Source organism: Oncorhynchus mykiss, chromosome 5 (genome assembly GCF_057628025.1).
Source record: "Oncorhynchus mykiss isolate SJ-2025 chromosome 5, ASM5762802v1, whole genome shotgun sequence".
Taxonomy (NCBI): Eukaryota; Metazoa; Chordata; class Actinopteri; order Salmoniformes; family Salmonidae; genus Oncorhynchus; species Oncorhynchus mykiss.
In genome coordinates, this window is record NC_143026.1 from 78,255,215 (window position 1) to 78,277,731 (window position 22,517).

At 44.3% G+C, this 22,517-nt stretch overlaps 1 protein-coding gene across 1 annotated transcript; it reads left to right on the forward strand.

Annotated features, from left to right (window-relative positions):
• The first annotated feature begins 8,795 nt into the window (after positions 1 to 8,795).
• LOC110524591 (volume-regulated anion channel subunit LRRC8D-like) lies at positions 8,796 to 21,847 on the forward strand. The gene is made up of 2 exons (XM_021604399.3): positions 8,796 to 9,930; positions 16,711 to 21,847. Coding segments are annotated over exons 1-2 (2,544 nt in total). The 5' UTR covers positions 8,796 to 9,929; the 3' UTR covers positions 19,254 to 21,847.
• Positions 21,848 to 22,517: the final 670 nt, after the last annotated feature.

Sequence of the window (22,517 nt, forward strand, 5' to 3'; positions counted from 1 at the left end):
CTTCTGTATACCACCCCACAGTACATTGTCACAATTTTTAATTTTCTTTTAATTTTTTAAAATTTAACCTGTATTTAACTAGGCAAGTCAGTTAAGAACAAATTCTTATTTACAATGACGGCCTACCCCAGCCAAACCCAAAAGACACTGGGCCAATTGTGCGCCGCACTATGGGACTCCCAATCACATCCAGATGTGAAACAGCCTGGTTCATGAACCAGGGACTGCAGTGACAATGTCCTTTAAGTGTGTGCCATCAGGCCACTACTCTATTACCACATACAGTTGAAGTCGGAAGTTTACATACACTTTAGCCAAATACATTTAAACTCAGTTTTTCACAATTCCTGACATTTAATCAGAGTAAAAATGCCCTGTTTTAGGTCAGTTAGGATGACCACTTTATTTTAAGAATGTGAAATGTCAGAATAATTGTAGAGAGGATTATTTATTTCAGCTTTTATTTCTTTCATCACATTCCCAGTGGGTCAGAAGTTTACATACACTCAATTAGTATTTTGTAGCATTGGCTTTAAATTGTTTAACTTGGGTCAAACGTTTCAGGTAGCCTTCCACAAGCTTCCAACAATAAGTTGGGTGAATTTCGGCCCATTCCTCCTGACAGAGCTGGTGTAACTGAGTCAGGTTTGTAGGCCTCCTTGCTCGCACACACTTTTTCAGTTCTGCCCAAATATGTTCTATAGGATTGAGGTCAGGGCTTGGTGATGGCCACTCTAATACCTTGTCTTTGTTGTAAGCCATTTTGCCACAACTTTGGAAGTATGCTTGGGGTCATTGTCCATTTGAAAGACCCATGTGCGACCAAGCTTTAACTTCCTGACTGATGTCTTGAGATGTTGCTTCAGTATATCCACATCATTTTCCTTCCTCATCATGATGCCATCTATTTTGTGAAGTGCACCAGTCCCTCCTGCAGCAAAGCACCCCCACAACATGATGCTGCCACCCCCGTGCTTCACGGTTGGGATGGTGTTCTTTAGCTTGCAAGCCTCCCCCTTTTTCCTCCAAACATAACAATGATCATTATGGCCAAACAGTTCTATTTTTGTTTCATCAGACCAGAGGACATTTCTGTCATGTACTGTCATGTTGTCTTGTCTCTGTCCTTTCCCTTCACCCTGTCTCCCTCTGCTGGTCGTGTTAGGTTACCTTTTCTCCCCCGCTTTCCCCCAGCTGTCCCTTGTCTCCTCTAACTACCCATTCACCCCGTTCCCCACCTGTTCCCTTTTTTCCCTCTGATTAGGTCCCTATATCTCTCTCTGTTTCTGCTCCTGTCCTTGTCGGATTCTTGTTTGTTTGTGTCATTCATGCCTGAACCAGACTGTCGTCATGTTTGCTGTAACCTTGTCCTGTCCTGTTGGAATCTGCCGGTCCATCTGAGCCTACCTATGTTTGGTAATTAAAGAAGCTCTGTTTAAGTTGATTCGCTTTTGGATCCTCATTCACGCACCGTAACAGAAGAATCCGACCAAGAATGGACCCAGCGACTTCGGATCCTCTCCACTCAGCCGTCGAGATCCAGGGAGCGATGCTAGGCAGACACAAGCAGGAATTGTCTGCTGCTCGACATGCCGTTGAGACCCTGGCCACCCAAGTCTCCAACCTCACAGAACAGGTTCACCATCTCCGCCTCGATCCACCGGCCACTTCCAGGGCTTTCGAATCTCCGGAGCCCAGAATCAATAACCCGCCGTGTTACTCTGGGGAGCCCACTGAATGCCGCTCGTTCCTCACCCAGTGTGATATTGTGTTTTCTCTCCAGCCCAACACTTACTCCAGGAGCACTGCTCGTGTCGCCTACGTCATATCTCTCCTTATTGGACGGGCTCGTGAGTGGGGCACGGCAATCTGGGAGGCAAGGGCTGAGTGTACTAACCAGTATCAAGACTTTAAGGAGGAGATGATACGGGTTTTTGATCGATCTGTTTTTGGGGAGGAGGCTTCCAGGGCCCTGTCTTCCCTATGTCAAGGCAATCGATCCATAACAGACTACTCTATTGAGTTTCGCACTCTTGCTGTCTCCAGTGGCTGGAACGAGCCGGCCTTGCTCGCTCGTCTTCTGGAGGGTTTCCGCGCAGAGGTAAAGGATGAGATTCTCTCCCGGGAGGTTCCTTCCAGCGTGGATTCCTTGATTGAACTCGCTATTCGCATTGAGCGACGGGTTGATCTTCGTCACCGAGCTCGTGGAAAGGAGCTCGCGCTCTCCGTCGCCTCCCTCTCCGCATCACTACCATCTTCCTCTGCCGGCTCGGGTGCTGAGCCCATGCAGCTGGGAGGTATCCGCATCTCGACTGAGGAGAGGGAACGGAGAATCACCAACCGCCTCTGTCTCTATTGCGGTTCCGCTGGTCATTTTGTCACTTCATGTCCAGTAAAAGGCCAGAGCTCGTCAGTAAGCGGAGGGCTACTGGTGAGCGCTACTACTCCTGTCTCTCCTTCAAGATCCTGTACTACCTTGTCGGTCCATCTACGCTGGACCGGTTCGTCAGCTTCCTGCAGTGCCTTAATAGACTCTGGGGCGGAGGGCTGTTTTATGGACGAGACCTGGGCTCGGGAACATGACATTCCTCTCAGACAGTTAAAGGAGCCCACGGCCTTGTTCGCCCTGGATGGTAGTCCTCTCCCCAGGATTCAGCGTGAGACGCTACCTTTAACCCTCACTGTTTCTGGTAATCATAGTGAAACCATTTCTTTTTTAATTTTTCGTTCACCTTTTACACCTGTTGTTTTGGGCCATCCCTGGCTAGTTTGTCATAATCCTTCCATTAATTGGTCTAGTAATTCTATCCTCTCCTGGAACGTCTCTTGTCATGTGAAATGTTTAATGTCTGCTATCCCTCCTGTTTCCTCTGTCTCTTCTTCACAGGAGGAGCCTGGTGATTTGACAGGGGTGCCGGAGGAATATCACGATCTGCGCACGGTGTTCAGTCGGTCCAGGGCCACCTCTCTTCCTCCACACCGGTCGTATGATTGTAGTATTGATCTCCTTCCGGGAACCACCCCCCCCCGGGGTAGACTATACTCTCTGTCGGCTCCCGAACGTAAGGCTCTCGAAGATTATTTGTCTGTAGCTCTTGACGCCGGTACCATAGTCCCCTCCTCCTCTCCCGCCGGAGCGGGGTTTTTTTTTGTCAAGAAGAAGGACGGGTCTCTGCGCCCCTGCATAGATTATCGAGGGCTGAATGACATAACAGTGAAGAATCGTTATCCGCTTCCTCTTATGTCTTCAGCCTTCGAGATCCTGCAGGGAGCCAGGTTTTTCACTAAGTTGGACCTTCGTAACGCTTACCATCTCGTGCGCATCAGGGAGGGGGACGAGTGGAAGACGGCGTTTAACACTCCGTTAGGGCACTTTGAATACCGGGTTCTTCCTTTCGGCCTCGCTAACGCTCCAGCTGTCTTTCAGGCATTAGTCAATGATGTCCTGAGAGACATGCTGAACATCTTTGTTTTCGTTTACCTTGACGATATCCTGATTTTTTCACCGTCACTCCAGATTCATGTTCAGCACGTTCGACGTGTCCTCCAGCGCCTTTTAGAGAATTGTCTTTTTGTGAAGGCTGAGAAGTGCACTTTTCATGCCTCCTCCGTCACATTTCTCGGTTCTGTTATTTCCGCTGAAGGCATTAAGATGGATCCCGCTAAGGTCCAAGCTGTCATTGATTGGCCCGTCCCTAAGTCACGCGTCGAGCTGCAGCGCTTTCTCGGCTTCGCGAACTTCTATCGTCGTTTCATCCGTAATTTCGGTCAGGTGGCAGCTCCTCTCACAGCCCTTACTTCTGTCAAGACGTGCTTTAAGTGGTCCGTTTCCGCCCAGGGAGCTTTTGATCTCCTCAAGAATCGTTTTACATCCGCTCCTATCCTTGTTACACCTGACGTCTCTAGACAGTTCGTTGTCGAGGTTGACGCGTCAGAGGTGGGAGTGGGAGCCATCCTTTCTCAGCGCTCCCTCTCTGACGACAAGGTCCACCCATGCGCGTATTTTTCTCATCGCCTGTCGCCGTCGGAACGTAACTATGATGTGGGTAACCGCGAACTGCTCGCCATCCGGTTAGCCCTAGGCGAATGGCGACATTGGTTGGAGGGGGCGACCGTTCCTTTTGTCGTTTGGACTGACCATAGGAACCTTGAGTACATCCGTTCTGCCAAACGACTTAATGCGCGTCAGGCGCGTTGGGCGCTGTTTTTCGCTCGTTTCGAGTTCGTGATTTCTTATCGTCCGGGCTCTAAGAACACCAAGCCTGATGCTTTGTCTCGTCTCTTCAGTTCTTCAGTAGCCTCCACTGACCCCGAGGGGATTCTCCCTGAGGGGCGTGTTGTCGGGTTGACTGTCTGGGGAATTGAGAGGCAGGTAAAGCAAGCACTCACTCAAACTCCGTCGCCGCGCGCTTGTCCTAGGAACCTTCTTTTCGTTCCCGTTCCTACTCGTCTGGCCGTTCTTCAGTGGGCTCACTCTGCCAAGTTAGCCGGCCACCCTGGCGTTCGGGGTACGCTTGCTTCCATTCGCCAGCGTTTCTTTGTGGCCCACCCGGGAGCATGACACGCGTCGTTTCGTGGCTGCTTGTTCGGTCTGCGCGCAGACTAAGTCCGGTAACTCTCCTCCTGCCGGCCGTCTCAGGCCGCTTCCTATTCCCTCTCGACCGTGGTCTCACATCGCCTTAGATTTTGTCACCGGACTGCCTTCGTCAGCGGGGAAGACTGTTATTCTTACGGTTGTCGATAGGTTCTCTAAGGCGGCTCATTTCATTCCCCTTGCTAAGCTTCCTTCTGCTAAAGAGACGGCACAAATCATCATCGAGAATGTTTTCAGAATTCATGGCCTTCCGTCAGACGTCGTTTCGGACAGAGGTCCGCAATTCACGTCTCAATTTTGGAGGGAGTTTTGCCGTTTGATTGGGGCTTCCGTCAGTCTCTCTTCCGGCTTTCACCCCCAGTCTAACGGTCAAGCAGAACGGGCCAATCAGACTATTGGTCGCATCTTACGCAGTCTTTCTTTTCGCAACCCTGCGTCTTGGTCAGAACAGCTCCCCTGGGCAGAATACGCCCACAACTCGCTTCCTTCGTCTGCGACCGGGCTATCTCCTTTTCAGAGTAGCCTCGGGTACCAGCCTCCGTTGTTCTCATCTCAGTTCGCCGAGTCCAGCGTCCCCTCCGCTCAGGCTTTTGTCCAACGTTGCGAGCGCACCTGGAAGAGGGTCAGGTCTGCACTTTGCCGTTATAGGGCGCAGACTGTGAGAGCTGCTAATAAGCGTAGAACTAAGAGCCCTAGATATTGTCGCGGTCAGAGAGTTTGGCTCTCCACTCAGAACCTTCCCCTTAAGACGGCTTCTCGCAAGTTGACCCCGCGGTTCATTGGTCCATTCCGTATCTCTCAGGTCATTAATCCTGTCGCAGTGCGACTTCTTCTTCCGCGATATCTTCGTCGCGTCCACCCGGTCTTCCATGTCTCCTGTGTTAAGCCCGTTCTTCGCGCCCCCGCTCGTCTTCCCCCCCCCCCCCCCATCCTTGTCGAGGGCGCACCTATCTACAGGGTCCGTAAAATCTTGGACATGCGTCCTCGGGGCCGTGGTCATCAGTACCTAGTTGACTGGGAGGGGTACGGTCCTGAGGAGAGGAGTTGGGTTCCCTCTCGGGACGTGCTGGACCGTGCGCTGATTGATGATTTCCTCCGTTGCCGCCAGGTTTCCTCCTCGAGTGCGCCAGGAGGCGCTCGGTGAGTGGGGGGGTACTGTCATGTACTGTCATGTTGTCTTGTCTCTGTCCTTTCCCTTCACCCTGTCTCCCTCTGCTGGTCGTGTTAGGTTACCTTTTCTCCCCCGCTTTCCCCCAGCTGTCCCTTGTCTCCTCTAACTACCCATTCACCCCGTTCCCCACCTGTTCCCTTTTTTCCCTCTGATTAGGTCCCTATATCTCTCTCTGTTTCTGCTCCTGTCCTTGTCGGATTCTTGTTTGTTTGTGTCATTCATGCCTGAACCAGACTGTCGTCATGTTTGCTGTAACCTTGTCCTGTCCTGTTGGAATCTGCCGGTCCATCTGAGCCTACCTATGTTTGGTAATTAAAGAAGCTCTGTTTAAGTTGATTCGCTTTTGGATCCTCATTCACGCACCGTAACAATTTCCCCAAAAAGTACTATTTTTGTCCCCATGTGCAGTTGCAAACCTTAGTCTGGCTTTTTTATGGCGGTTTTTGAGCAGTGGCTTCTTCCTTTGCTTTGCGGCCTTTCAGGTTATTTCGATATAGGACTCGTTTAACTGTGGATATAGATACTTTTGTACCTGTTTCCTCCAGCATCTTCACAAGGTCCTTTGCTGTTGTTCTGGGATTGATTTGCACTTTTCGCACCAAAGTAATTAATCTCTAGGAGACAGAACGCATCTCCTTCCTGAGCGGTATGACGGCTGCGTGGTCCCATGGTGCTATACTTGTGTGCTATTGTTTGTACAGATGAACGTGGTACCTTCAGGCATTTGGAAATTGCTCCCAAGGATGAACCACACTTGTGGAGGTCTACAATTTTTTTTCTGAGGTCTTGGATAATTTATTTTGATTTTCCTATGATGTCAAGCAAAGAGGCACTGAGTTTGAAGGTAGGCCATGAAATACATCCACAGGTACACCCCCATTTGACTCAAATTATGTCAATACGCCTGTCAGAAACGTCTAAAGCCATGACATCAAAATTCTGGAATTTTCCAAGCTGTTTTAAGGCACAGTCAACTTAGTGTATGTAAACTTCTGACCCACTGTAATTGTGATATAGTGAATTATAAGTGAAATAATTTGTCTGTAAACAATTGTTGGAAAAATTACTTGTGTCATGCACAAAGTATATATATATCCTAACCGACTTGCCAAAACTATAGTTTGTTAACAAGAATGACTCCAACCTAAGTGTATGTAAACTTCAGACTTCAACTGTATCTACACAAAATCCATGTGTATGTTTTCATGGGTGTGTGTGTGAATGCATGTGCCTGTGCCTATGTGTGTGTCTATTCACAATCCCCGATGTTCCATAAGGTGTCTTTTTATAATTGTTTTATCTGATTTTACTGCTTGCATGAGTTGCTTGATGTGGAATAGAGTTCCATGTAGTCATGGCTCTATGTAGCCATGAGCCCCACCCAGCCTATTGTAAACCATCTCCATCCAATTCACTCAGTTTAGCAAATGAAGGGGAGAGGCTGTGACTATAATTAATGCAGTAAATTACTTTTCCTGTCTATGACTTTATTTGATTAACACCCTTTATTGTGTATGGTTGTCCATGTTTTCATTGATGAAATATTCAGAACAAGCATGTACAAATGAGATTAATTCGTTTTATTGCAGTTGTGTGTGGTGCTGTTGCCATTCAGCCTCATCTAGCATTGGTAGAGAATAACTGATCATTGACAAAGTACTTAAGCCTTAGGAAATAATTTGGGAAAGAAGTCACATATCCAGTTTGTACGAATCTTTATTTGATTTGCTGTAATACAGAGATACAGGCAGTATAAAAGCATACATTCTATCTAACAATGTCTTCATTGTGTGTTAATTGAACATGAAAGCATAGTCTTCCTTTATCCACCATTTCAATAGGGAAAGGGCAATACCAGTATTAATGGCCAGCAGGCTCAGGCAATATCCATAATGGCTATAGAGAAAGTACTCACACTTCAAGACCCTATTCCAAAGACTTGTGGTAAGCAGACGATCCCAATAATTTAGGTTACCTAGTAAATGATGCCCCCTCTGGTATGTTCTATTGCGAACTGTCTAGGGCTCACTGTTGTTTCCCTGTTGACTACTCAAAGATATTTGACTTATTAAGTCAAAGATGAAATTAACTGTGATACACTGGTCTCAAATATATTAGCATAACTAGGCAACACATAACCACAGATTTTGGCTGACATTCTGCACATTTTCTCATCGATGAAACACTTGATCTCAATACAGTTTTCTGTTCCCAAAACTACAATATGTTATGAACAGAGTGGACTAAGTTTTGTAGACTTTACCCTTTGGAAAATATTTTTAAAAATCACATTGTTTAGAACGAGTGCAAAGGCAAATTTAGTTATTGCACACCCGCACTTCACAGAGGAGGCATTGCCTTACGGAAATATATATTTTACCTTTATTTAACCAGGCAAGTCAGTTGAGAACAAATTCTTATTTTCAATGATGGCCTAGGAACAGTGGGTTAACTGCCTTGTTCAGGGGCAGAACGATAGATTTTTACCTTGTCAGCTCGGGGATTCAATCCTGCAACCTACTAGTCCAATGCTCTAACCACTAACAACTAGGCTACCTGCCGCCCCATATAGATGCACCACACGGGCTCCTGAGTGCACAGTGGTGTGAGGCACTGCATCTCAATGCTAGAGGCGTCACTAGAGACCCTGGTTCGATTCCAAGCTGTATCACAACCGGCTGTGATTGGGAGTCCCATAGGGCGGTGGCGCACAATTGGCCCAGCGCCGTCCGGGTTAGGGTTTGTAAATAAGAATTTGTTGTTAATTGACTTGCCTAGTTAAATAAAGGTCAAATAACATTTTTTTAAATATATCAAAATAGGATCTCGCTAGCTCGTGCTTGGCTCTGTCCACCTCCTGTCTTGTTCTGCCCACTTTGACTAATTTGTTCACATTGGAAACGAGAGGCTGTGGTCTATCTTGGTTAAGTAATACAAATCTTCGGTGTCCCAGTCCAACATGCCTAGCTCTGCCCACTGGGGCGTGGCTTAAGGAGCGCTCTGAAATATGCGCTCGTATCATCGTATTCCACCGGATCAAGTTCTCATATCACACCGGCCCTCAAACCATCCGCTCCGACAAAAATTATCCCGCGGCTGAATCTAGTTGCCTACCCCTGTCCTATACGCTCTAGCGTTAGGCTCAGAGACGGAAGAGGAATCGAAATATTCCACTCGCTGTTTTTTTCTGGTTCAATGAAAGTCAATGAAGAATTTACTATGTAGACCAGACCCAGCTGCTATTGCATTGGTGTCTATGGGAGACCCACCCCGTTAAGTAGACCGGAAGTGACACTTTTATTCAATGGTAAACGGACTGAGTGAACTCTTTATTTATCCATCATCTTTGGTTGGCTAAAACCATTTCTATTTTCAACGTTCTCCGCCATAGCCTGGCTGGCGCGACTCAAGTGTCTCATAGCGCAAAGAGAGATGTACTTCGAGGTGTTTTAGACAGACCTTCTTCGCCCCGTCAGAACATATTTCAATGCAGATTCAGGTGCGCAATATTGGATCTCCCGTAGGCTACCTCGTATGAAGCACAAACTATACATTCGAAATTGAAAATAGAACACATGTTGTGTTACCATTTCACTCCCAAACAGGACATTCAATGGCCGAGATGTATTTCCCAAGTCGGCATTGAGCAATTCCGTACATGCGCTATCGGGCTATAGGATTTTGGGGTAAACGAATCCAAGTGGACCGCGTAGAAATAGCTTGTGGATGTTATCCTAATACCTTGGGCAATGTGCATTGAACTGTGCTATTTGGATATAATTCAAATACGCTGGATAAGACATCATCCATTCGCAGTGCTATCAAAATGCTAGAGCGAGGAGGAAAAATGCTGTGTCACATTTGGAGGCCACTCACGCGCATCCCGTGCCAGCCAGTCTGAGCCAGAGCCAGTGCATGCGCTCAGTGCGCCATCGATGATGTTGTGGGATGTATCCAGTCTGGTCGACTAAACCGGCGATGTATTTACCACGCTATGTGTTATAACATTTTTAAAATCGACATAGTCACATACAGCCACTGGACTTTTCATTCAATCTATGTAGCCTACAGTAGCGCTGGTGAACATTATGTTTTATGTAGGAGGAGGTGGTGGGTAGCCTATGCAATTTCAGTTGTCGGCGTACTGATCCCATTTTGGAACACAGTAAGTAGCCGAAGCTCTTCATAATATAGGAACCATATAACCTACAGTAGCTGATGTATAACGCAGTGTCTAGCCTTTCTGTCACATGGCAATGTAAACAAGGCATATTTAAAATCTGACTACTGCCCTTAAATGTGGTCCAGCAGCTTGTGAATACAGTAGCCTACAGTAGTGTAGACGAATTTTTAATAAACTCCACGATGTTGAGAAACCCAGTTAACAGCGTAGCTACCGGAAACATGGCCACTTTTGATTGTGGGATGCTGTGGAATTGGGACAAAGCCCCAGCTGATGTTAAAACGCTATAGGCTACCTCTATCAATGCTTTGCGTTAAAACGCTATAGGCTACCTCTATCAATGCTTTGCATATCCCACATATGTCCCACATATTTGTGAATACTACATCAGCATTGTACTGCCTATGTTATATTTACAACGAAATAGTTGACATGGAGTTCTATTTTTATTCAGGATAAGACATTGGATCTATGGTAGGCCTAAAATGAATATTTTACTGTCTCTGAAGTTCAAATGTCAATTTCTCCTCTCACCTACCCAGGCTTTGAACAGATTTTCATTACATTTTGTTTGTGTGACTGCTCTTGCCTATCAGTGTATCAGTGTTTTGTTACTTGTCGTGTTTTATGTTTTTGTGTGGACCCCAGGAAGAATAGCTTCTGCTTCTGCAAAAGCTAATGGGGATCCGAATAAATCAATTACATGCAACAATCTAATGCATATGATTGCTCAGTTTAAAATATGGGCATGTTGCACAACACAGTTGCCTATTCTTGACACCAAGAGGCTGGGTAGAGTAGTGATCTGCCCAGCAAACCATAGCCTTCCTCAGTGTGATAATGCTCACCATTGGGAGATCATATGGTTGATTTCATGTCAATGGGTCTACTGAGTGCTCTGATTGGAGTTTTTAGATGCCAATCATTATCTGTTGACAAATGAGTGATTTGCATAGCTCTTCAGCACTTGACCTACTTTGGAAAATGTCCATACTGAGGTTAGCTTAGGTCTTCAGTCAGTATGCCAGCCAAATTCTACATAACTAGGCATAATCCTCCAAGCTGCTGTTCTAGTCCTAACCCTCTTGTGCACAGCTGGCAATATAGCTGAAAATATAGAGTTGGCATAGTGGTTTATTTGAACTTGGAATATATGTCTGCTTTAGTTGCACATTTATTTAACTAGGCAAGCCAGTTAAGAACAAATTATTATTTACAATGACAGCCAAGGGACAGTGGGTTAACTGCCTTGTTCAGGGGCAGAATGACAGATTTTTACCTTGTCAGCTCGGCAATTCGATCTTGCAACCTTTCGGTTACTGGCCCAACGCTCTAACCACTATGCTACCTGCCGCTCCAATTTATAACAACATAAATGTTCTCAACCAATGTATAAAGGTAAACTATAACAAATGCGTCACTAAATCTTGAAGCTGGGACAAGTACACAGTGTACTGTCTACATTTCTGCTCACTCAAGAGTTCAGTTCCGTCTTAAAGCAACCCCAACATCTGGGCCTCTGTGTAGTGTGTAGGGAATAGGGCAAAAACTTTATCCCCAACTTGCACTGCCTCTGAAGTACAGAAATGTGTACCAGTTGATTTCCATTATATTTCAGCATTTGGATTTCCATTATATTTCAGCATTTGGATTTCCATTATATTTCAGCATTTGGATGTGGAAAACTGACTTTTGCATCCACATGACTTTTCCACCAACACCCTTAACCACATTTGACTGAAACTAAACCACAGTCTAGTCTGCTTGCAAGTGTGACCTTCATAAAAACACATGGGCATTGTTCTAATCACTAGTTCTCTCTGGCATGGTGTCAGTGGGCTCTGCTTTTGTCTTTTACACATTTATATGCAGTGGAGAAAGGCTAGCTAGAGGAATTATACACAGATGTTCCCTATATAGTGTACTACTTTTAACCAGGGCCCAAAGGGCTCTGGTCAAAAGTACTGCACTATATAGGGAATGTGGTGCCATTTGGGACACATCCTTAGTCTTGTGGTAAGCAGAAGGACATTTAGGGCATTGGTCATGTTGGTATTATGACGGCACTAGGGAATATGTGGCATGCTATTCCTGTAGGCTGTGTCGATAGGTTACCCTCTGGATGAATGAATGATGAACCACTGAAGGTGATAACATGGGCCAAGTGCATCACTCTGGACAGCAGGTCTCAGAGGAATGTATTGTAGCGATCCTTGCTATATGAGCCATGTTACAATTCCCAGAAGTGGGATGGCGGCTGTGAGGCCTTCGGAACGCACTACCCAGACTGTTGAGGAGGCTGAGTAGTTGAAGCATGGAGACATGCATTACCATTGGGAGGGGGCAGTGTAGCGATCCTCGCTCTATGAGCCATGTTACAATTCCCACCAAGGGGGTTAACCCTACTTGCAGGATGCGTAGGGTGTTTGCCTTTCACGCCAGCAAACCCGGGTTCCCTTTACTGCACTGCCTTTCCCTACAGTATCATGAATGAAAGTGTATTCAGTTCACTTCCAAGACTACTGCCATCTTGGACAGGTTTCTCTTGCAAAATGGATTTGAACTCAGTGAGACTAAACTGTATTTATAAAGGTTAAAAGATGATGGTACCCATTAATGACATTTGAGAATGAATGTTGAATTATCCTATAGGGTATCAGAATTTAAGGATCTCAGATGATATAGTCATTATATTGAAGTATTTATTTATTTGAAGACAATATGTACAATTAGACATACAATGTTTGAGAACGCAATTAGCTTAAATGCACACAATTACAAATGAGCTACAGAGTACTCTGCCTATAGCAAACGTGTGACTGATTGTCTGACTGTTCACTTTACTTTCCAGGTCTCTATTCAAAGGACAGAATTAGGGACCACCATTAGTTTTTTTTTTTTGTTCTCTGCAAGACAGACATTCTTAATTCCCCTGCCATCTTTTCTATCTGGCTGTCAGTTTTTAGTAAGGCTTTGGGTTTGTTCTTAACGCGTGGGTTAGTCACATCAAAGCCCAAATAAGTTTCATATGATGAAGGGTATGTATAAAGCTAGAGCTCACGAAGACAAGCAAAGACAAAGAACAAAGACAGTAATGACAAACCGTTTTTGATTAGATAATAAAGTTTTAGATGGAACATGTCATGACTACGCCTATGTCGATTAGCTTCAGAAATGGGAAAAAAATGCAGAGCCCTAGGAAGCCAATTTATCAGCATTGATCAAAACTCGTTTTCTCATGGCTCGCTCTTGTCCCTCTGCAGCAGATATACAGAGTCTTTGGAAAGTATTCAGACCCCTTAACTTTTTTGTTGTTGTTACAGCCTTATTCTAAAATTTATTAAATTGCTTTTTCCCCCTCATCAATCTACTACACACACTACCCCATAATGACAAAGCAAAAACAGGTTATTAGACATTTTTGCAAATGTATTAAAAATAAAAACGGAAATATCACATTTACAAAAGAATTCAGAACCTTTACTCAGTACTTTGTTGAAGCACCTTTGGCAGAGATTACAGCCTCAAGTCTTATTGGGTATGACTCAACAAGCTTGGCACATTTGTATTAGAGGTCGGCCGATTATGATTTTTCAACGCCGATACCGATTATTGGAGGACCAAAAAAGCCGATACCGATTAATCGCCCAATTTTTTTGGTTTAGTTTGTTGTTGTAATAATGATAATAACAACAATACTGAATGTACATTTATTTTGACTTAATATAATACATCAATAAAATCAATTTAGCCTCAAGTAAATAATGAAACATGTTCAATTTGGTTTAAATAATGCAAAAACAAAGTGTTGGAGAAGAAAGTAAAAGTGCAATATGTGCTACGTAAGTGCTAACGTTTCAGTTCCTTGCTCAGAACATGAGAACATATGAAAGCTGGTGGTTCCTTTTAACATGAGTCTTCAATATTCCCAGGTAAGAAGTTTTAGGTTGTAGTTATTATAGGAACTATAGGACTATTTCCCTCTATACCATTTGTATTTTATTAACCTTTGACTATTGGATGTTCTTATAGGCACTTTAGTATTGCCAGTGTAACAGTATAGCTTCCGTCCCTCTAGTTAGCGCGCGCTAACTAGCTAGCCATATCACTTCGGTTACACCAGCCTCATCTCGGGAGTTGATAGGCTTGAAGTCATAAACAGCGCAATGCTTGATGCACAACAAAGAGCTGCTGGCAAAATGCACGAAAGTGCTGTTTGAATGAATGTTTACGTGCCTGCTTCTGCCTACCACAGCTCAGTCAGATACTTGTATGCTCAGTCAGATTATATGCACAGCTCAGTCAGATACTTGTATGCTCAGTCAGATTATATGCAACGCGGGACACGCTACATAATATCTAGTAATATCATCAAGCATGTGTAGTTAACTAGTGATTATGATTGATTGTTTTTTATAAGATAAGTTTAATGCTAGCTAGCAACTTACCTTGGCTTACTGCATTCGCGTAACAGGCAGTCTCCTTGTGGAGTGCAACGAGAGAGAGGCAGGTCATTATTGCATTGGACTAGTTAACTGTAAGGTTGCAAGATTGGATCCCCCGAGCGGACACGGTGAAAATCTGTCGTTCTGCCCCTGAACAAGGCAGTTAACCCACCATTCCTAGGCCGTCATTGAAAATAAGGTGTTGTTAACTGACTTGCCTAGTTAAATAAAGGTATATATATAAAAATAAATACAAATAATCTGAAAATCGGCGCCCAAAAATACCGATTTCCGATTGTTAATGAAAACTTGAAATCGGCCCTAATTAATCGGCCATTCCGATTAATCGGTCGACCTCTAATCTGTATTTGGGGAGTTTCGCCCATTATTTTCTGCAGATCCTCTCAAGCGCTCTCAGGTTGGTTGGGGAGTGTCGCTGCACAGGTATTTTCAGGTCTCTCCAGAGATGTTAGATCGGGTTCAAGTCCGAGCTCAGGCTAGGCCACTGAAGGACATTCAGAAACTTGTACTGAAGCTATTCCTGCATTGTAATGGCTGTGTGCTTAGGGTCGTTGTCCTGTTGGAAGTCGAACCTTCGCCTCAGTCTGAGCGCTCTGGAGCAGGTTTTCATCAAGGATCTCTCTGTACTTTTCTCCGTTCATCTTTCCCTTGATCCTGACTAGTCTCCCAGTCCCTGCCGCTGAAAAACGTCCCCACAGCATGATGCTGCCACCACGACACTCCCCAGGAATGGTGCCAGGTTTCCTCCAGATGTGATGCTTGGCATTCAAGCCAAAGAGTTCAATCTTGGTTTCATCAGACCAGAGAATCTTGTTTCTGAGGTCTGAGGTGGTCTGAGGGTCCTTTGGGTGCCTTTTGACAAACTCCGAGCGGGCTGCCATGTGCCTTTTACTGAGGAGTGGCTTCTGTCTGGCCACTCTACCATAAAGGCCTGATTGGTGGAGTGCTGCAGAGATGGTTGTCCTTCTGGAAGGTTCTACCATCTCCACAGAGGAACTCTGGAGCTCTGTCAGAGTGACCATCGGGATCTTGGTCACCTACCTGTACAAGGCCCTTCTCCCCCGATTGCTCAGTTTGGCCAGGCGGCCAGCTCTAGGAAGAGTCTTGGTGGTTCCTAACTTCTTCCATTTAAGAATGATGGAGGCCACTGTGCTCTTGAAGAACTTCAATGCTGCAGAAAATGTTTGATACCCTTCCCCAGATCTGTGCCTCGACACAATCCTGTCTCCGAGCTCTATGGACAATTCCTTCGACCTTATGGCTTGGTTTTTGGGACCTTATATAGACAGGTGTATGTCTTTCCAACATCATATCCAATCAATTATATTTACCACAGGTGGACTCCAATCAAGTTGTAGAAACATCTCAAGGATGATCAATGGAAACAGGATGCACCTGAGCTCAATTTCAGGTCTCGTAGCAAAGTGTCTGAATACTTATGTAAATAAGGTATTTCAGTTTTTTTTATTTTATACATTTGAAAAAATAAAATAACTGTTTTTGCTTTGTCATTATGGGGTATTGTGTGTAGATTGATGAGGGAAAAATGAAGAGGTCTGAATACTTTCCCGAATGCACTGTATGGTGAGCAATATGTTTGGCACATCGAATTGCAATAAAATCACAGTATTGAATCGCAATATATATAGAATCATGAAAATCGCAGTACATATGGTATTGGCACCTACGTATCGTAATAATATCGTATTTTGAGGTCCCTGGCCAGTCCCAACCCTAATGTTCATGTAGTAATGAAAGAAATGAGTGGCAGATAGCCTCTAGGCTATGTCGTAAAAATACTAGTCATAATAGGGAATGTTGCCATATGCAATTTTTTTTCTTTACTAGGCAATTTGGTTAAGAACAAATTCTTATTTACAATGACGGCCTACCGGGGAACAGTGGGTTAACTGCCTTGTTCAGTGGCAGAACGACAGATTTTTACCTTGTCGTCTTGATCCGGCGACCTTTCGATTACTGGCCCAACTTGCTAACCAGTAGGCTACCTGCCGCCTCATGTTTTTGAAGATGTATTGTTCTTTTCTTCAATGATGTGTGTTCTGCATTTTTATTGCAAAAATCTGAGTTTATCAGTGATGACTGATTTTCCAAATTGCATGTAGTCAAATTAGGACCCATAGTGAATCTAATCAAGACATTTAATGTAATGTAAATCCCGCAGATTTAACATTTTGGGCTTAATTCATTTTTGGAAGGTTTAATTGCACTTGTTTGTTAAATCATGTGTCAATTATGTTTGTCGCTGTTTAATTAATACGTCTGCTTTCTGTTGCAGTGATGTTTACTCTTACCGAGGTAGCCGCCCTGAATGACATCCAGCCAACCTATCGGATCCTGAAACCATGGTGGGACGTCTTTATGGACTACCTGGGCGTCGTCATGCTGATGCTGGCCATATTTTCTGGAACCATGCAGTTAACCAAAGACCAGGTGGTTTGCCTTCCTATCCTGGAACCAGCTTCAGAGGACCCCAGCGGCTTCACAACACCGCAGCCAGCGGAGGGGTCTGGTTCTGGGTCAGGGAACGGAGGAAGTAGGGTGACGCTAGCCGCCACTCCCCTAGTGACTAAGGATCTACCGGATAGTGTTGTTCATCAGATTCACTTTACACATTCTGGTGGTGTTGGACAGCAGCCTCTGCCAACAGGCGTCAGGACAAACCTGGACTTTCAGCAATATGTTTTTGTCAATCAGATGTGCTACCATGTCGCCCTGCCGTGGTATTCTAAATACTTCCCATACCTTGCTCTCATACACACCATCGTCCTCATGGTCAGCAGTAACTTCTGGTTCAAATATCCAAAGACTTGTTCGAAAATAGAGCATTTTGTGGGGATTCTGGGGAAGTGTTTTGAGTCTCCTTGGACGACCAAGGCATTATCTGAGACGGCATGTGAGGACTCAGAGGAGAATAAGCAAAGGCTCACTGGTGCCCCTTTCCTGCCAAAACATTTCTCAACCAGCAGTGAAGAGGGAAGTCCTAACCAGTCCACCCCGATGCTGGCTAAGTCTGGGGTCAAGTTCACTGCTGATAAGCCTGTCATTGAAGTCCCATGCATGACCATACTAGACAATAAAGATGGAGAGCAGGCCAAGGCCCTATTTGAAAAGGTTAGGAAATTCCGTACCCACGTGGAAGACAGTGATTTGATCTACAAGCTATACGTTGCCCAAACAGTGATCAAAACTGTGAAGTTCATTTTGATCTTGTGTTACACAATGACGTTTGTTGCTGCCATTGACTTTGACCATGTGTGTGAGCCTGACATAAAACATTTAACTGGATACACTAAATTCCAATGCACACATAACATGGCATTCATGTTAAGGAAGCTGCTTGTCAGCTATATTTCCCTCGTCTGTATATACGGCCTAATCTGTATATACACTCTCTTCTGGCTCTTTCGACGACCTCTCAAGGAGTACTCTTTCGAGAAAGTCAGAGAGGAGAGTAGCTTCAGTGACATTCCTGACGTGAAGAACGACTTTGCGTTTCTCTTGCACATGGTGGATCAGTACGACCAGCTGTACTCTAAGCGTTTTGGTGTCTTCCTCTCTGAAGTCAGTGAGAACAAGCTGCGGGAGATCAGCCTGAATCACGAGTGGACATTCGAGAAACTGAGACAGCATGTAACCCGCAACGCTCAGGACAAACTGGAGCTCCATCTCTTCATGCTGTCAGGTTTGCCAGACGCTGTCTTTGACCTGACAGATCTGGAGATCCTGAAGCTGGAGCTGATCCCAGAGGCCAGGATAACAGCCAAGATCTCCCAGATGATCAACATTCAGGAGCTACACTTCTACCACTGTCCTGCCAAAGTCGAGCAGACCGCGTTCAGTTTCCTTCGTGACCACCTCCGGTGCCTTCATGTCAAGTTTACGGATGTAGCCGAGATCCCCACTTGGGTGTACCTGTTGAAAAGTCTGAGGGAGCTGTACTTGGTCGGGAATCTGAATTCTGAAAACAACAAGATGATCGGTTTAGAATCTCTCAGAGACCTGAGGCATCTAAAGATTCTGCATCTAAAAAGCAATTTGACGAAGGTCCCGACCAACATAACAGATCTCTCTCCACACCTGATCAAGCTGGTGGTACACAATGACGGTACTAAACTCCTGGTACTGAACAGTTTGAAGAAAATGATGAACCTAGCTGAACTAGAGCTTCACAACTGTGAACTGGAGAGGATACCCCATGCTATTTTCAGTTTGACCAACCTGCAGGAGCTGGACCTGAAATCCAACAACATTCGTACCATTGAGGAGGTCATCAGCTTCCAGCACCTCAAGAGGCTGATCTGCCTCAAACTGTGGCACAATAAAATCATTACCATTCCATTGTCAATAAGCCATGTCAAAAACCTTGAGTCCCTCTACCTTTCTCACAATAAACTTGAATCTCTGCCCGTACCCTTGTTTAACCTGCTCAAGCTGAGGTATCTGGACATTAGCCACAACTCCATAGCGGTGATTCCGCTGGAGATTGGTTTTATGCAGAACCTCCAGCACTTTGCCATTACAGGCAACAAGGTGGAGGTAGTACCCAAGCAGCTGTTTAAGTGCACCAAACTGAGGACACTAAGTCTGGGACACAATTGTATCGCCGTCCTTCCAGAGAAGATCAGCAATCTGGTGCAGCTAACAAACCTGGAGCTGAAGGGAAACTGTCTGGACCGCCTGCCGCCCCAGCTAGGCCAGTGTCACCTCCTCCGCAGGAACTGCCTGGTGGTGGAGGACCACCTGTTTGACTCACTCCCCCTAGAGATCAAGGAGAGTATCAATCAGGAAGCCAACGTGCCCTTTGCTAATGGGGTGTGAGTGTGGCAGGACAGTGAGAGTCACTTTACCCATACAGGAGTGGGATTACAAAAATGAGACAACTGTCCACAGTCAATGTTTGTAATTACAGCAAGTGAACTGAAAGAAAGGTTTTTGCTCAGGGCTGACTCGTCGTGAAAGAACATTATGGTTTAGACGGGTATAAAATGGCACTGTGATCACTCATTATGAAAGAAGATCCCAGGTACTGTGGAAAAAGCCATAAGTATGGTCTAGTTCAAAAACGGTAGGTTAGTTCCACAGTTATGGGCTGGTTCCATAGTGATGGTCTGGTTCAAGAGTGATTGGGTGGTTCCAGAGTGATTGGGTGGTTCCAGAGTGATTGGGTGGTTCCAGAGTGATTGGGTGGTTCCAGAGTGATTGGGTGGTTCCAGAGTGATTGGATGGTTCCAGAGTGATGGGCTGGTTCCAGAATGATGGACTGGGGTGTAATCATTAGTCCAAACAGTTGCAAAACAGAATATTTTGCAACTAAAACTAGTGTTTCTATTGGACAATTCAGGTAGGTCCTTCCCCGTTTCATTCCACTTGCTTCTGTTTAAGAAATGTTTTGCAACAGAATCGGCGTAATGACTACATCCCTGGTTCCAGAATGAGGGTCTGGTTCCAGAGTGACGGCTAGTCCTAGAATGACGACCAAGTTTGTGTTAGACCACACAATTATTAGTCAATGTTCTGAGGAAAATGGATGCTCCTCTTAATTATGGAACAGAGAATGGTGGTGTAGAATTTATAGATGCGAGGGATACATGGTCTGATGAGATTTTATGTTTGTTTTCTTTTGTTTTCTTTGTTTTATAGCAACATTTTATGGAACGCCGTTTGGGTCTTTGCGTGTCAAAAAAGATACATGTTAAATTTGTCGTGTCAAATAACACTATTTGACGTGTCAAATAAGCTTGTTGACCAATCAGGACCTGAATATGACTGCACGTCACATAATAATTTAACGTGTTCATAATTTGTTTTACGTAGTTATTACACATTGATTACACTCACTCGTATTTCATATGTCACAACGATTCATCGATACGTATGCTATGATACTAGTACAGTGCTGGTCATAAAAAAGCTAGCTAGCTCATGGATGCAAACAATGTCTTCCCCAAAAACATAGCAAAACAACAATCTGTTTCAGTAGCTATAGTTAGCTAGCTAACTATATAGCTAGGTATCATCATCTAAAATAACCCTAATTTACGAGACAGTTCTTATTTGATTAATGGTGGTCGGACCCATCTATGTGAAGCTATCCGCAATAAGGATTTGCCACAGTAGTGGACTTTGCGGTTAGCCTTCAAAATAAAAGTATGTGAATGACAGTGTTGCAAATGAATACAAATTGTAGAATTATGCCATAATTGAATAGATCATGATAAACGAGTTTGGAATGGTATATAAAATCAACAAAATACAATCATTTGTTAATTTGACAAAAATTTGTTGAAATCACACTGGATGTATTAGACTTTATAATTTCATTGGGGCATACTTATTTCACTGTACAGCCTTACCTAAGGATTGTGGATCAATGACATGGGGTATCAGTCTACTCAGTGACACACAGAGAACATTAGCATCGTAACTCTTATTGTGGGACTCTGAAACTGTGAATTGAGACACATTTATTGTCAACCTATGTGTATTGAACACTATTCCAGAGGAAAAATATACTGTGTGGATATTTGAGCCTGATAACTCTGAGGAGGACGTTGGGGAAAGAATGTATTGAGTAGACTGATACCCCATTTCTTTGATCCCCAATCCTTAGGTAAAGCTGTATAGTGCAATATGAATGTCAATACAAACAATAGGCTGACTAGGGAGGTGATTTCACACTGTCACACTCCTGCAATAAGAGCTACAACAGTAATACTTGCGTAAACTCTTCACAGTTGTGTTCTATGGGTGTCACCGAGTAGACTGATACCCAATTTAATTGCTTCACATTCCAAACTTGTTTAACATGATCTAGTCTAAATATGGCATGATTCCACCAATTGCAGACTTCTGCATCACTTTCAAATAGGTACTATTATTTTGAAGGCAAATCGCAAATTCCACAATTGTGCCTAATCCTTATTGAGGCTAGCTTCACAACACATAACCCGGTCAGGTCGAGCCTAATGAAGCTAGCTGGCTGCTTACAACGTTAGCTTTTGGCAACAGGGTTTAGTAGCTGAACTGAAGTTCAGTTGTAATAGGTGAACAACAAGTGGCTACCTAGCTAATAATTACTCACAAGAATCCCTAAATTATTGCTAAGAATTTTAAAAATGAGTGCAGTTTCTACTTCTATTGTTTTCAGGCTGGTTGTATTGGTGTTAGCTAGGTAACGTAAACTCACCCCATTCCGTACAAATGTGCGCAACAGCAACATTCAAACGAGGCTACAAAGAAAACGAATGGGACTGTAGTGACTGTGGTAACGTCAAACTCGTGGGTGTGAACTAGGTTTCTATTCAAGCGTTGATCGACATGGTAATGACTCTATAGTATTGGAGAAGAGTTGAAAAAAACGGACCCGCCGTTACATCGTGACGTGTCATGTCGTAACGTACAGCACACATAAAGCAACTATTTCTGTCTTACAATCTCTCTCCACCAGGTGTAGCACTTCTATCATCGTTTAAAAACAAGAAATGGACAGTAACGGGGGTAAGAGGGGGATACCTTGTCATTTTTTTGCGTCATTCCATGCGATCATCATTCTCAAAGCCGCTGTTTACTTCTAAGATCACTTTAGCACCACCCTAAAAACCCGATTCAAATTCGACACAAACCTTCAAATAGGTATATAATGACACACTATATAAAGTCTTTATAGTGTTTTATTTACATTTTAGAGGCGATAAGGTGATAAGTTGGACAGATCAAGTGAAAAAAAGCAATTTTCCCACACAACATCTCTCCTTCTCACTATCACACATTAGTTTCGCTTCCCCACCCGCCATTTTTAAAAAGACCCGACGGGGCTCATTGTCTTCTTGAATTATGCAGAAACGGGCAGCATGGGGGTCATGTAATTGATTCTGTTGGAAAGAGGAGAAATTGTGCTTTACAATGGTATTGACATTACAGTTGATCTGGAAGTATTACATTTTTGGGGCGCTAAAATAAGGTCAATTGTACGGACCAGGGCGATGTACAAAAGTGAGTGAGTTTACGTTACCAAGCTAAAGCTAGCCAGCTACCCCAGAAGTTGCGGTCCAACACAACATTCTACAATTAAACTGTGTTATT